At 39.3% G+C, this 15893-nt stretch overlaps 2 protein-coding genes across 2 annotated transcripts; one reads left to right on the top strand and one right to left on the bottom strand.

Moving 5' to 3' along the window:
• The first annotated feature begins 225 nt into the window (after window positions 1-225).
• Window positions 226-4797, top strand: LOC145230104 (uncharacterized). The gene is made up of 5 exons (XM_080095478.1): window positions 226-3092; window positions 3152-3670; window positions 3738-4141; window positions 4243-4285; window positions 4570-4797. Exons 1-4 carry the CDS (start codon window positions 3050-3052, stop codon window positions 4255-4257), a joined length of 981 nt encoding a protein of 326 aa, XP_079951604.1. The 5' UTR covers window positions 226-3049; the 3' UTR covers window positions 4258-4285; window positions 4570-4797.
• Window positions 4798-6729: 1932 nt separating this feature from the next.
• On the bottom strand, window positions 6730-7755 carry LOC145229237 (uncharacterized). Its single transcript, XM_080094540.1, has 2 exons — window positions 7183-7755; window positions 6730-7055 (listed from the first exon to the last, which is right to left on the bottom strand). Exon 1 carries the CDS (start codon window positions 7522-7524, stop codon window positions 7192-7194), a length of 333 nt encoding a protein of 110 aa, XP_079950666.1. The 5' UTR covers window positions 7525-7755; the 3' UTR covers window positions 6730-7055; window positions 7183-7191.
• Between the last annotated feature and the right edge of the window lie 8138 nt (window positions 7756-15893).

Raw genomic sequence — 15893 nt, 5'->3', positions numbered from 1 at the left:
TGTACGCAGTTGTAAATTCGACCAAACTTTGATGAAACCTGAAATCAGCTTTCCTATCTAGCCTTCAAAGCAGACAAATATTTGAAAACTGTTCTCTATCGCGCGGATCATCCTTTACTTGTCAATTTGCAAAAGCTTTAAAGTGGGTTTAGTCACCAGAACACACAAGTAATCAGTGAGTGCCCTCTTCGACGACCGCACAATTAAATGTTTGTCGTGGTCGCAAAATTCGATTAGCCGTCCTGTTTTTCGCGCGCATTGCCAATCCATAGCGAGTAGGAGTGCGCACATCTTTCTATCTGGAGGGCACTCCGCTTGCAGAGAGCTCCGTAAAATCGTTACACAGGCGTTTGGGATCAGGTGCAACACCGCTGCAGTGGGCAGCTGTCCGCATATTGGCGGGGGGCGAGTGCTCCACAGCCGGCAGAGTTTCCTTCCTTCTCCCGTTGGCTCCGACCCTCTTCAGGGCAGCTGGGCACGCACTTCGTCGTTGGCCAAATGTCGGAGAGTGGCACACGCCGCAGGTGGACAACCAACTCTTGCGCAGCCCAGATCGTTGAACGCTTGTTAAGCTGCAGACGGGAACTGTTGACGATTTTAATTTGTGAGGTAATTAGTTTCTAGGCAAAAGTTGAACAAGTGCGTTAAGATTTAACAAACGCTGCTGGTAACCAACAAAGCCCGACGTACTTTCTTCTGAATGAAAACGGGATCCCAGTAATTTTGAATTAAACAAAACACAAAAGCTGTTGGCCAAACCGTATGTCATAAAAGCTAATCCAAGTTTGTTTTTTAACACACAGAAAATTCGCTTGTATTTATATTTTCCAACAAAGTATGTTAAATTCCCGTTTGAGGGTAATATACCCCCGTTTAAGCATTATGCACAAACCCGACCCTATGGAGGCAACAACGCACATGTCGTACCACAAGCCAGTAATGGACATGTCGTACCATATAACATTAACGGACAAGCCGTACCATGAGACAGCAAGGGATCTATCGTACCATGAAAACCTCATCATCACTGATAACTTGTTTAAACTATGTTTAACGTGCAATCGTTTAAGCCTGTTTCAGCATCAGAAACACAACCGTGATGCATCGTACGGACGTCCGTTCCTAATTACGAGATTATGGTAAGGACCGTCAACAAGTGCTTACTGATATGAAGTAACATAATACGCGAGTGTCAGTGTTTTTGGGTGGAACAAATGCGCCAGGCGCCAACGAGTCTCAGAAATACGTCACATCGTTCCGCAAGGGTGTTTGGTTGCGATTTTTTAGGTGCACGAACTTTCTTTCTCGATGGTTACGATTAGGGATTGAGTTTAGACCATGCAGTGGTTTCAAACGTTCAAATGTTTTTTCCATAACGTCCCCATTAGATTTTTTTCTCCAACACTTATGGTTTAAGCTGAATACGTAAACTAAGAGTAAAACGATAGCTCAACCTAATAACCAATAGTCAAATATAGTCAATTGCTTCTCACAACAACGTATAAGAAAAACTTCATTTAGTTTTATAGGCCGAAATTGCTTTGTGGGCCCCTGCTTGGTAATTACTGGCTTGGTGAAACAAAACTAAGAACTAATAGTAGCCGAAACGAAAACGGTGAACTAATAACTTTAATCATTTAGCAATTTTTTACGTGGAATTCAGAAATCAAATACAAATAAACACAATATACTAAAACACCTATAGCCTATGAATTTAAAACCAAGCTACAACGCAATTTCTTTTTAGCAAAGAGGTCTACAGTTTGTATGTCCCTTAACCAGTGGATTTAGCCTTGGATTGAGTGCTATCGTTCATTGGTATCAGCCAGTTCTAATAATTAATTGAGTTTATTGAGTCAAAGCACTTTTGATTCTAAGATTTTTAAGCAAAAAATTGGCACAAAATTGTATCATATTGATGCACAGGTCAAAAAGTTCCAGCAGTTGGGAAATGGTGCCTATAGCACACCCATGCGGTGGTATTTCAATTTTCGACTTGTCCTCTATTAGTCGCAAAAAACACTTCCTGGGCAAGCGCTCGATTCGTTGTTATGTCTGTCCTATCTACTTGACACCTTGCTAAACCGTTCTTTTGTCGTATTTCACCACTTTTACTGCTGGTTTTGTCTTAGTTGTTCAAAATGCTCCAAAATGCTTGAAAGAAAATTAATCAAAAAGTCCCAGGAGATCTTTATAGGCTTTCTTCTTGGCGCCGTGTTTGTAAAACCACCCCTGAATTTGGCCCAAAAGTTGGTGAAATTGTGACAAATAAGAGACGGAATGAGAAGTTAGGTAAGAATCAAGCCCGTTTAATTTCAACTCAAGCCCGATCCCGCCCGACTTGCAACCCTGGAACGAGCCACGGGCAATGCTCGAAAAACCGAACTGTCAAATGGAAAACATCAACTCACTCAGTTCTGAGAATTTCTAATGCAGACATCACGTACAATGACAGATAACCACAAAGCTGGTTCATTCCTATCACAAGTTGAGTAACTAAAAGTTTGATCAGTTGCCTGAAGTAAAGGGTGAATGATCGCGACCTCAGTTTTGAAGAGTTTTTTTTGTGAGGAAGACCTGTTGTAGCATTTTACATGTTTTAAGCACCTTGCTCTTATTGTGACAAGATTGTCAAGTCGATGACCTGATTTGATGGATCGATAGATTTCAACACCGTAGAAGAGCCTAAATAAATAGGGCTTTGCCAAAGTCAAGTTCAATAAGCCACTATTTTTGTGTGCAAGTAATGAGAAATCGGTTTGTCAAACTTATACGTGCTTTTCTCTGTGCTGATTGTAGCTTTTATGGCCGCTAAATGCGTCATGTAGAGATCCATCATGTCTGGGCCCAAGTGCAAAACGGAGCTGTGTAAATAACATACCAAGTTGGTGCCAAACTTCCGATGACAATTTGTCGATAAACGATCCCTTCAACTCCGACCTCAAAGAGGACAAGTGGTCTTAAATCCGTCGGTAAAAACGCATAAATAGTGATAATCGGAGAGGTAAATCACATTTTTCACAGAGAGAAACAACAGAAGCAACACAAGATGAAGCTGTTGATTGTTCTGTTTTTGATCGGTGCAGCGTCTGGTAAGTTTTTGTTTAATGGTACCATTGTACTTATTCTGAAGTCTCCTTTTAATGTTTAGGTTTTTCAATTTCTCCAAGACCTGGATCTGATACATTTTTCGATGATTGCCTTCGGGAAATGAAGGACTGTTTCTCTGACTTTCCGTGTCTACCTTGTGCGCCTACCAGAAAAGTACCAAGGTCACCTTGCCTACCTTGTGCGCCTACCAGAAAAGTACCAAGGTCACCTTGCCTTCCTTGCCCACCCATTAGACGTTCTTGTCCACCAACTATTAGACGTCCGTGCCCACAAATCAGGCGTCCTTGCCCACAAGTCATCAGGCGTCCTTGTCCACAAGTCATCAGGCGTCCTTGCCCACAAGTCATCAGGCGTCCTTGTCCACAAACTATTAGGCGCCCTTGCCCACAAGTCATCAGGCGTCCTTGCCCACAAGTCATTAGGCGTCCTTGCCCGCAAACCATCAGACGTCCTTGTCCACAAGTCATCAGACGTCCTTGTCCAACAACCATTAGACGTCCTTGTCCAACAACCATTAGACGTCCTTGCCTACCAAGAAAAATAAGAAGCCCATGCATTAGTAAGTTAAAGCACTGTTTGGTTTAACATTTTTCTGCCTTAACTATATTGTTTATGTCTATTTTAAGGTCCTGTTATAGATCCATGCATTGTGGACGATGGCACCATAACCGATCCTGTTTTGCCACCAACCGAACCAGAAATTACAGACGGCACTATTATCGATCCAGTATTGCCACCAACCGAACCAGAAATTACAGATGGCACCATTACTGATCCAGTATTGCCACCAACCGAACCAGAAATTGGCGATGGCACCATTACTGATCCAGTATTGCCACCAACCGAACCAGAAATTACAGACGGCACCATTACTGATCCAGTATTGCCACCAAATGAACCAGTTATTACAGATGGCACTAGCATTGCTGATATATTTCCACCAAATTTTCCTTCCCTGGATCTGTTGAGTGCCTTTGATTCGTTGCCGTCTGTAGGCGATGGTGTAGTTGCGACAGCATCAGCCTCTGTGGTAAGTTTGAAATATAACCATGAAAGAAAGCTAAAAATAAGTCGCTTTTAAATTTATGTCATATTTTCTCTTTTGTAAACAAATATAACTGTTTATTTTAGAACACCTCCCCTTAAGGAGGCGACAAACGGGAGCATAGTGTAGGTAAGTGTGATCAAATTTTAACATTAGATATTACGCCCTAAATAATATATAGGACTTTTTGCATTTGTTATCCAATAAGAGGTATGCAAAAAATAATGTTAAAGAGAAGAATTTCAAAAGCGGCGCTTGCTAAAGCGTTGAGTTTTTCTACACACGCCATTCAGTGCTGTACAATTTCTTAAAAACCTAATTTGCCAAAGTAAAAGATATTATTGGGATAATAAAAGCTTATTTGGTCACTTTTTATGTTTCAATCTGGTTACTTTCTTGGTTCTGATTTTCAGAGGTAGTTATAAATGAAGTCTCCCGTCGTAAGTGGGTCCAATCGTGAAGCCACAAATAGAATGAAGGTCTTTTGTTCCGACATCTTGGAAACTTATCAAATCTTTAATGTTTTTTTTTCGGCCATTGTTGGCTACCATTTGCGATTCTGAAGCTTTCTATTTATGTGCACTGTCTTGCCTTTACATCAATTTTCTTCCTTTTGTCGGCAATAAAATGACTTACAATTAACACAAGTTTTACAGTTTAAGTATGACAGCAAAATTGTAAAAAGATCATAGTTTTATTGGTAGTTTTTACTAGACACATTTACTTAATAGTGTAAACATTCTTTACAAATCCGTGAAAACGTGAAGCACTAGAAGCCCCCAAAAAATCACTTGCGCGGCTTTGAGTGAACAAATGTCGCTTTAGGCCAGTGGTTCTCAAACTTTTTATGCATGCGGCACATTAAAGAACTAAAATATGTTGTCGTGGCACACTTTGCAGGTAAACATAACAAAAGTTGTTTAAAAATGGTAATTTTCAACCTAATCGTGATGGGTAAGGATGCTTTCAATTAACAAATAACAAAAATATGAGCTTTGAAACGTTGTCATAAACACCAGTCTTTCATTCTGAAGTCTTAAAACACCAGGAAATGTTTGCACTTTAAAACAAGAAGATTTCGCGGCACACTTGGAAACCTCACACGGCACACTAGTGTGCCGCGGCACACAGTTTGAGAATCACTGCTTTAGGCAAAGAATTCTTATCTGAGGTAAATATGAAAGGTTCTCTCTGTTACAACCATATATCACACAGGTGCAGGCAGGAGGCAGCTATCTTACATACATTACAGCAGGTGAAGAAAATAGGAAGATTTGAATTAATAAATAATGCCCGAAAGCCAATTATCAGTGCAGCGTAACATACTGCAAGCATGTTTTCAAAATATTTAGTCCAGTCATCTGACCGAACGACAGCTGACCTCTGGGCAGCAGGTCGGCATGTCTGACTTGCGCACAATTTTACTAAATCCTTATGGGCCGCGGAAATACATCTGCCGTTTGGAGCATTCGTCGCGAAACGCAGAAGGTCCAAATGATTTTGAATCACATCTGCCAACAGCTAAAACTTGATGCGCAAAAATAATCCACAAATCACAACATCGCAAGCACCAAACATCGCACAACTTTTGCTTTTAATCCATAAAGCTGTACTTTAATTTGCAAATTTCAATTATTGTTTTGCGCTGACTAACTTTAGAAACAAAAATCTGCTTGTTTTGGTTGAAAAAACCGTGTAAGTTTTAAGTCAGGTTTTAAGCATCACAAAGGCCTTTGTTACGTCATAAATTGGGAATTCGAATGTTGTGTTCCAGAATGTTCCAGAGGCAAACTGTGGTTCCCGCTTTGTTTCGGCAGTGCAACAAGCATTATTCTCATTTGATTACCGTGGATTAGCCTTGTTACAAACTTTGTGTGCTAGAGTGTGTGCAAAACTAATAAGAAACAATATTATGTCAGTTAACAACTTAACCAGCACGTTCCTAGTAAATTTTTGTTAAAAAACTGTGTTTTCTGGAGTATATAATAAGAAATTGAACGGACCTTTTCTGCCATTAAAAAGGTAAGTGATTGAAAAAGCTTGTAGTGTTATAACTTCTGTCTGGATAAATTGCAGGAACATACGAGCAAGGTTTTTGCATATTGAGGTCCAGTGTGTAATGCTGTACATGAATATTATTGGCTGAAAATCAGTCAGCAGCAATAGTATTTTGGGTGCAGTATCTTGAAGGTTCTTACTGTTTTCTGGCTGTAAATCACTGTATAAAGTGGTAAACAAACAATACTATTTGCCAATATGCTGCTTGTTTATTACTGAAGTCATTTTATCTGTTATTGCAAGTCAGTTGTTGTTGCTGTTAAAATAAATCCTGTAACTATATGGTGAGGAATGAAACCTTGTAATTGATTTTGATTAGATGTTTTTGAAGAACAACAATGGCCAAGAATGTAGATAGCTGTTTGTTATTCGTCAAGTGCATGTGGTTCGCTCTTGTTTTTATGCAAAGGGACATTAGTGTGTTTACCCTGTGCTAAGGCTAAGCTTTCACTTATGTTTCTTTAAGTAACACTGAATGAAATATCACGTTTAGTTAAAACATTGCCACACCCACAAGCGTTCTTTTTGATTTGTAATGTAATCATAAAAAAGTACGAGCGAATCAAAATACAGTGGCGTAAATCACGAAATAATAAAATAAATAAAATAAAAGTTGTCGCCAGCACCAGCTTCAGATTGTCAACAGAGGCCACCAATTGAACTGCCTCAGTCAGTGCTTCTTGAACTTGTACTTGTGGGGTGCTGGACTAGACTGAACTGCAGTCGGCCGTGTACAAACAAGTGCCACTTGCATTTGCAAATATGTTTGTGTCATTGTCGCTGGCCCCATTTCTCTCTTGGACGTCTGCAGTTCTTTTGTGTTTGTTTTGCTTATGACGCTCTGTAAATCGAAACAGTAACAATTTAGAACTTGAGCAATTTAGATGTAGACTATTTTTATTATACCTGGACTTATTTCTTGCAAATAAATAATAGTTTTACTTTATTGTAAAGTCACATGTGCTTACCGATTTGGTTCAAAAGACTTCCGTAGATAAGTTGTGTCTAGCTGCACACGAGTTTGTTGTAGAAGGCTGCTGTAAAACTTCTTCATCTACGTCCAAAGCCGACCACAGGTCGTGGATGTAAAAGATGGCGTGTTGGATAATATCCAACGATGATACTTTCGTGGTAGTTTTGTCTTGCAAGGTGGGCACCGTTTCCTTGAGCCTCTCCATTAGGTTTTTCAAATCTTCTGTTGATTCTTTCCTGATCGCAACCGAATGCGGAGAAACGCGTAATTGACTGCTGCTGCTGCTGCTGCTTTTTTGAGAGTTCTTTCTTGCTGATGTAGCAACTGATTTCACCATTTTGGCTGTTGTAAATAAAAACCTTGTTTCGCTTCAAAAGTAATAACGATTGCTGAATGGATGCAACTGGTAATGAAATGGACGCAATGCGCGTTGGTTTTATACCATTGTGCCACGCGTGTGCCTTTTTTCCTACAATGGGTGGCTTGTTTTCTCACACTAGACAAACACGGGCGCCGTAGGGCGTCTGGCATCGCTTGTGCTTTGAAATAAAGGCAGGCCAAGATTAAGATTCCTTTGTTTTTGCTCGTCACATCGATGTCCAGCTGGGCGCGTGGAAAAATTAATCAACTTACTGCGGCCGCGAAATAATGTTATCAGGCTTGTGACTGCTTTCCAAGATAAGCATGACAGGAGATTGTCCAGACGTATTGTGTAACACTGCAGCCTTTTTACTGTACGCAGGTGCATTGTTGATAAATGTGTCTATGCTTAACACAATCTTACCTGTGTTGAATACCTAAAACAGTGTACCAAAAATCCAAATCGCCACGAAACCTTCGTTATAAACATCACAGAATGCAATGCTATAGTTGGATTTCAAATTACAACCCCATTAAGCGTTTGAAATCAAATAGACGGTAATTAACAAAATTTGTGAGTTTTATGTGGAAGAATATACATTTTGCCTATATAGCATCATCACTCATCAGTTCCTGAAAAATCGACAAAAAGCGTTTAGAACGACTTAAATGCATTTTTTGTTGGCTCATTTGTGTCTGGATTTACTTTGCGAAAGACCATTGTAGTTTGAAATAAATTGGCATCACATGTACCTACATGAGCGTTTGATCAGTCGATTGACTGACACCTATTTTCCATGATTTATGCAAAACAGCATACCGGCTGTGTCAGATCATTGAGGGTGGTAATAAATTAACACGATCAAACACGAAGTTCTGTTTATGCGCTCAATTTCCCGGCCCGTTTTTACTTATTTCCCACGCGCGATGCACCTGCCGCCGCTCGCGTGCAGCGGGTCCCTAGAATCGCGCGCTATACGGTTATAACGTCATAAAAGCATTAACAATGAAGACGTCCCGCCGTTGTGAACCTTTCCCACGGATGCTGTAGGTTGTTGGTTTGATTGGAGTCCGTGTTTACGCTCCACAAAACTCGCACTGCCCGCCCTGTTAATCTGCAATTAACCCTGAAGCGCCGCTATAAACGCCCTGTTACCTTGCTTTTTGCGCGCGTCCAATGTCAGCCGTCGTGATGTGAGATTGATGAGAATTAGGTTGCGCTGTTTTCCCGAAGTGCGGAAATGCTTTGTGCTATTGCTCTGTTCACGCGCAAAACAATGCCTGGCGTGCGGTTGTGTTTTTTTGACAAAACTTTGCAAGCGGAAACTATTTACATTTTGTTAGACACTAAAATTCCCACCCATGTGCGAAAAACATTTTACCGAATTGCATGGAAATGCAACGGTGTTACCTCTTTTAACTATGAAAAATACGTGTTATCTCCAAAGTTCAGTGCATATGAAGAATTTGAAACGTATGTTTTTTATAAAAAGAGCACATATATGACATATATACGTGTCTGCAAAAACAGGTATTTATTATTTTTGTGTTGTCGTGTCATTTACATTGGCTTTTTGACATACAGTACCACATTTTAAGAAATCGCTTTTATATTGTCCAAATGTCATGCTCTATACGATTTTTTCAACTGCTCTATACGATTTTTTCACCTGCTCTATACGATTTTTTCGTCCATTATAAAAATATTTAAACCTATTTGGTAGCCTTCATTTGGCTGAAGTACCGCACTAGGATTATTAAACGTGATGGTCGAAACGGTGTACAAACCTATTCCGAAATTGCACCTTGCGCATAAGTAACGAGGGTTACGCTGCCTGGACATATGGCAAACCGCAAATCAAATAAATCAATGAACTTCTGCCATCTTAGGCGCAGCATACGGTGGTCATCAGCACTGGGCTGATGGAGAGCCGTCCCTCGACATCCCACCCTTGTATATTTCGCGTTTTGTAATATATTCCACAGTGGACGGTGGCTACTTGGTAATTGCACTGTCTTAAGTGGATTGATCTTCTGACAGACTGCTGCACTGGCAAACATATGCTGATTTTCCTACGTGTGTTGTTGGTTTGCAGATGCCACGATTTAATGAGATTTGTGTTGTAGCTAACGCATTAGGCTAACAATAACTTTAATGTTGAAGTTTTAGTCAGGACTAATGACGAATTTTGCCTAGTCGTCACAAATGCGATAACCCTAAGATTTTTGTTTACAACACATAGAGACGTTCATAGTTTACCAAGTTATGACATTTGTCCTTTGAAACTTCAGATCTACTTAGCATATCCAATTTTAAGACCGTGTTTATTAACGTCCGTTTGAATTTGATGCTTGGGGCTGGTTTGTGCGATTGACATTCATTACAGTTGCAAAATGTGTTTACCTCTTGTACCCTGCAATAAGCCTGTCGTGAGATTGCAACGTTTTTTTTTCGGCTTAGTGGTTGTGTCGCTTTGAGCTTTTTTACATAACAAACTTGCCCTAAATAGTGTGAAATATTCCCTGTTAGATGCTTGGGGCTGGTTTGTGCGATTGACATTCATTACAGTTGCAAAATGTGTTTACCTCTTGTACCCTGCAATAAGCCTGTCATGAGATTGCAACGTTTTTTTTTCGGCTTAGTGGTTGTGTCGCATTGAGCTTTTTTACATAACAAACTTGCCCTAAATCGTGTGAAATATTCCCTTTTAGTTTTGTATTAAAAATGGCGCGGAGCGGTTGAACCGAAAATGGCGGGAAATCCAAAATTCCAGTGATTATGAAACTGGCAACATTTGGCACGCGTCGCTATTACATTAACGACATCAATATGCCGCTTCTTGTTAAAATGGCAAGTACGCTAGCATCTGTCTCGCAAGGACTGGCAGTCTGCCGGGCCAACCCTGCCATCGATTTATCTTCACATAAGCTACCGGCCTTTACATATGTCGTTCCTAACGGTTTTCGAATTTTGCCGCCCTGCGCCGCGCGTCCAAACGCTCTTTTCCTATTCGCTGGTGGCAGATGTCTTGCGCGCGTGCCGTACGCCATTCTTATTGTGACGTCACCAATATATGCGCATGTGGCGATCGCGATTTTGTTGTCTTTATTAAAAACGACACCGTGTAATCCGTTAATAGCGAATTTTGAAAACTGCGTCAGCGTGAAATTTTTGCTACATTTATTTAACCGACAATGAAAGCTGTATTGTTAATTAAGGATAGGTAAACTACACATGGGACGAGCTTGTTCAAACTTACTTAACCGATCGCATAAATACATATTATTATATGTGAAGGTTATTTAATCGTCCGTTTTCAACCCCTCGACTTTTAATGTTAATTTTCATTTAGTTTGCATTGCCACTTGTTTTATTTTATCCTTCTTTCGCTATTGGAAAGCGTCAAACTATCTCAGATAGGAAGGAGGCGACGTTGATACACATCGATCGGTTGGTCGTCACTTGTTGAGGCGGGGAAAGGCCTTTATATGGAAAATTATTATCACCATAACTCACGTCAGCCGCACATTTGACTAATTTTCGATAGGTGGGGAAAAGAGAACAAATTTCCATCGAAATCTGTACATTTTAAAATATGCTGACGGTTAGGGCTATTAAGGTTCAAGTTAGGTATTATGAATAAAAATTCAATGAAACGAACTCTCAAATTTAATTCCTAATGTAAAATTTTCAAAAACTTACGTTTACAAACTTACCCCTTTTTAGCCGTAAAATAAACAATTTAGCCCTTGCGCCACCTATCGAAAATTAGCAAAATGTGCAGGTGACGTGAGTTTATGATGTTAGTAGCTATACCCCTTTACATAAAAAAATAGAAAACATATACCTATTATTTTTATGTCGTTTTTTTTTTTGGCTTAAGTTTAAATTGCTTTAAATTGGTCATTTTATCTCAACAATATTCCAGAGTGTAAAATATTGTGCCTGCCAATAGATTTTTTTGTATCATCTATCAGGCTAGCTTCAACAGAATTTATCAAACAGGTTTCAAGCGACACTATTAGATTATTACGTAACATAGATCCTAGTTACGTAACATGAATTAGTTAATTATTACGTAACAAACCTTAGCACTACACAGATGTCAGATCAATGTATGCTATATCGTATTTAAACAAAATTCAAATCTGAAAGTTGAAATGAAAATCTTAAGCAACCCACGGGCCAACATTTAGACCGCGCTGGTTCACAATAATAGTGTAATAATATTGTTCCTTAATTGTAGAAGCGATTTAATTTACGAATATAATAGAATTTTTTGTTGGATAAAATAATGTTAGTTATACTTAGCCAAGAAAACTGGCAGTTTTTATAAACTTAGGACATTGTTTGTTAAAGCAGCAGCATACAATTTAGTAGTCTATTCTTTAAACTTTTATTGTGAAGCATTCAAAAAAGTAAAAAATAAAAGTAAATCAAAAATATTATTTATTTAGGTGTTGGCACTATTGCAAGCACAAACGTTTTCCGGATACAATCTTATTATCAAATAGAAAAGGAACCTGTGGCATTAATTCATCCGCTTACCAATACAGCAGCGGCCTCTCATGGTTTAAAATTAAATCACTTATTTCACTTGAGGGCGTAAGCGAGTCATACTCGACGGTCCCAGATGACACAATGCCATTTATGTACCCAGCAATGTTTGTGCAGCCTCTTAAATATTGTTATTTTCCTCTGTCTGTTACTATTTCTTTATTTTTTGGCTGTCTAGATGTTATAATATACATAAGGCTTTTTCGCTTTGATCTTTGGGCTGCTGTTATTGGCGGGCTCAGAGTCGTAAGCGGGCCTAAATTCGAGCCCGAACCCGAAAGTACAAGCCCGAATAAGAAATATAGAAGAATAAACAGTAAAAATAAGATCATTACTTTATTCAAGAATGTCTCATTTCAATGGCTTCATCAGTAGAAAGTGATATTAAATCCCGTCGTTTAGTTATTGCAATACCACACGACGAAAAGGCCCGATTTAAACCCGTTTAAAAACACCGAGGCCCGAATCCAAGGAAACAGAACCTGGCCTGAAAACCCTGCCCGACTTATAACTCTGTTTTAAATGATAGTTTTCGGTTATTTTGTGAATACGATTTCTATTTAGCAAACGCATCAAAATAAAATCAAAATTGAATGATCTTTACAACTTGCCATCAATTTCTGCAAACTTTTTATATGACCTATATTTTAATGGAATCACGAATTATCAATTTCAGTCGTAAGACATGAAAAGGCTTTACGCAGCTGTTCTGTTTCCGCTGAACACGGGGCAGCAATTGGACACATAAAGCGCTAATATGGATTTAATGAAGCGGCGATCTGGCGCGGGTCAACCGAGTTCGTTGGTGCCGGGCGCAATTGCATTCTGAATCACCCACACTTGTGCTCGAATTAAATCGTAGGAGTTATTAAATGCCTCACGCAGCTGCCAAATCGGGTGAAAAACTTGCCCGGTGTTAAGGCGGTATCGAAATTTCCGCGATATAATACGAAACTAAGTTGCACGTGTTTGAAAACTCATCCCAGAGACGTAAAGTCGTGGGAAACGACGATTTCCACGTGGACCCCAAACCCCTCGGGATTGCTGCGAAAATCACAACTTCTCACAATCCGGTGTTTTCCCCAGCGACCATAGTGACGTCACAATGCAGCAGGCAGATGGCTGGCGCGTGGGAACCACGGCATCAATGCTAACATTATGACGGCATAATTGACTTGCTCACGCGCCGGTTTATCGATAGAGTTGAGTTTTTCGGGCGGTTGTTTGATAATAGGTGATTTATCGCGACATAAACGATGGGAAATGGTCACCGCTAGAATTCGGAAACTGTTTCATCATGGCGCCGTCCCTTTGGGAGTTGTAAGAAGCTTCTTATGCAGCTTTCACCACAAACCTGTATGAACCTCGACGCATTAAACATATACATAACATCGTACGGTATTCAGAATATTGTGAAATATAGTTTTCAATGCAGTGTTATAGTCATAAAAATGTCATTGCTTTTGAAAAGACTTCAGTCATACAAGACTAGTCTTCATGTAGACTTAACGACAAAAATAAAATCGGAACACACGTGCCTGGGAAGTTACAATTCGACTGCATGTATTTTCGTTCGTCCAAACTGGGAATTGCGTGAGTGGCCTAAATAGATAGCGTCCTGCGCGCACGAGTGGAAAATTTTAAACCACGTTTACAAATAGTGTACTTGCGGCATTCACGCAACCTGCCCGAAGGCAAAATTTTAAATTAAAATGCAAAGGAAAATTCGTGTGCGTAACTTTCTATTTCCGATAGTTCCGCTTCCAGGCATTGAGCTCGTTTCAGTATTTTTCTCTTTTTTGTTTATTTTACAATGTTACAATTTTTAGGACACTATGTACGGATCTGTTTATAAGTTTAATGATGAAAATAACGGCTCAAATATACGTATAAAGCAACATGCTTTATTATTTAAACGTTTCGGCAAATATATGATAAAAATGATAAAGCAGGTCGCGTTTTCGTCTATTTGGGCCGTTATATTCGTCATTAAACAATATTTTAGCTCCTTGGAAAAAATTTAAATGAATATTTTACTTATCACTGATGATGGCATGTTTTTTTGCCGAAATATGTTAGGATAAACGTCTATTTGGGCTGTTTTAATCCTTACAAGACTTGTAAATGATTGTCCAAGTATTGCTCATCCAGCAGTTTTAATGTAAACAATCGACGTTTCGACGTCCTATACAAGACGCCTTCATCAGGATAGTGACATAACCTGCAAGACACATTTCTTTTAAAGCGACAAAATGTAAAACACACACATGTAAAACAGCGATAACAAGATCGCGCGGCTGCAAACTCGCACCACCGTAGCGATAAAACAAGCTCAGTGGTGTAAAAGCGACCGATAATTTATCGGCATTAGAACATCTGTTTTAACGTTCATTGTGTTGGCGCGTGAATGGATGTTCCAGGACTCTAGGAAACTTCGCTTGTGATAATCAGTTTCCTTCACCAACACCTGAGCAGCAGAAAATTTTTTTGTAAATGATTGTCCGTGCATATGTAGCGCCAACTTTTGCACTTCTTGCTGTCAAAAAAACTTTCGTCACAAAATGCTCTTTAAAATTACGAAACCAAAAGTTAATGCAACTTCGATAAATAACTTGGCTCGTTTAATAATAATTGTAAAACAAATTTAAGTACAAAATACAGATAATAAATCTGGGAAAACGATATACTCTATGATAAGCTATGGTGTCTTTCCAATAGCGTTCCAACATTAGTTACATTCAACCGTGCATGACCTGTTCACTGATGAAACCCCCGAATTCCGCAAAGGGCGCATCACATATGTCCATGAATAGCTCAAATCAAATCCCTTGTTGGGCAACAACAACTTACGCGGGTCAGCAGGTGCGCCTATTATGAAATTTCTTAGTCACTGCGTATGTGCCGTTCATGCTTAGTGCTCCCCAATGTACCAAGTTTCCACGATTTTTCACAAACAACTAGCGGCGGATTTCCAGCTAAAGATGACGTATCCCCTCTGTTACGTCATAAGGGTAGTTGCGTTGTTGATCAATTGTTGCCGCTATATGGGGATTACTAAAGAGTAATGGCGTGTTTTTTTGAGTTTTGTTGTCTGACTGGGGTTTATATAAGCCTGTTTTATCTTATGGCAAATGTCTTGAATTTTGTTTGGAAACACGAACTTTTTTAATCATTTTTTGACGTGATTTTTTATCTTATTATTGTCAGTGCGACTTATGATTGCGATTTTCGCAGTCTTTATCCATTACTCGTTGACACTTAATTATAAAAACCTCAAAAACACAATATACGTAGGTAACCTTTAACTCTATTCTTTTATCTGGCCGCGAATACGCATTCTAACTCTAAGCTTATATTTAGTGCCTACATTTGCATCATATTTCACGTAATATTTGTCGTTTTTAAAGTTTGTGGTATTACTGCGTCAAGAGGCCGTATTAATTTTCCGCTTAAATGTTGTGTGGATACAAATACAATGGGAAAAACGTGACGACAAACCCACAAAAAATTCATCTCGCTGTCTTAATGTTAGTGCAGTCAATGTATCAATCTTAACATTAGCCTTTGATCTCTGAAACTCAAACCAACAGAAAAAGAGTTTAGAATGCCTTAATCCAGATTAGTATAAATACAACAACGTCGAATCAAAGCCCTGTTCTGTGCATTTCGAAGTACTTAATCCTTTTGATGAAGAACTTTCAGGTGTGCATTTGCGCTCTCATAAATAACGGAGCTTGTACATTTCTTATCCCGTACTATGACTCACTGTTGGTCTGTGGTGCGGGCTT

This window comes from Phallusia mammillata, chromosome 5 (assembly GCF_965637545.1).
Source record: "Phallusia mammillata chromosome 5, kaPhaMamm4.hap1.1, whole genome shotgun sequence".
In the NCBI taxonomy this organism is placed as follows: domain Eukaryota; kingdom Metazoa; phylum Chordata; class Ascidiacea; order Phlebobranchia; family Ascidiidae; genus Phallusia; species Phallusia mammillata.
Note: the sequence above shows the minus strand (reverse complement) of the source record. Positions and strands in the feature narration are given on the sequence as shown.

Bases quoted from the DNA above. Each gene is read 5' to 3' on its own strand.
- LOC145229237 (XM_080094540.1), bottom strand. From the start codon at position 7,524: ATGGTGAAATCAGTTGCTACATCAGCAAGAAAGAACTCTCAAAAAAGC.
- LOC145230104 (XM_080095478.1), top strand. From the start codon at position 3,050: ATGAAGCTGTTGATTGTTCTGTTTTTGATCGGTGCAGCGTCTG. The intron at 3,093-3,151 runs GTAAGTTTTTGT...TTTAATGTTTAG, and splicing joins TTTGATCGGTGCAGCGTCTG to GTTTTTCAATTTCTCCAAGA. The intron at 3,671-3,737 runs GTAAGTTAAAGC...GTCTATTTTAAG, and splicing joins AATAAGAAGCCCATGCATTA to GTCCTGTTATAGATCCATGC.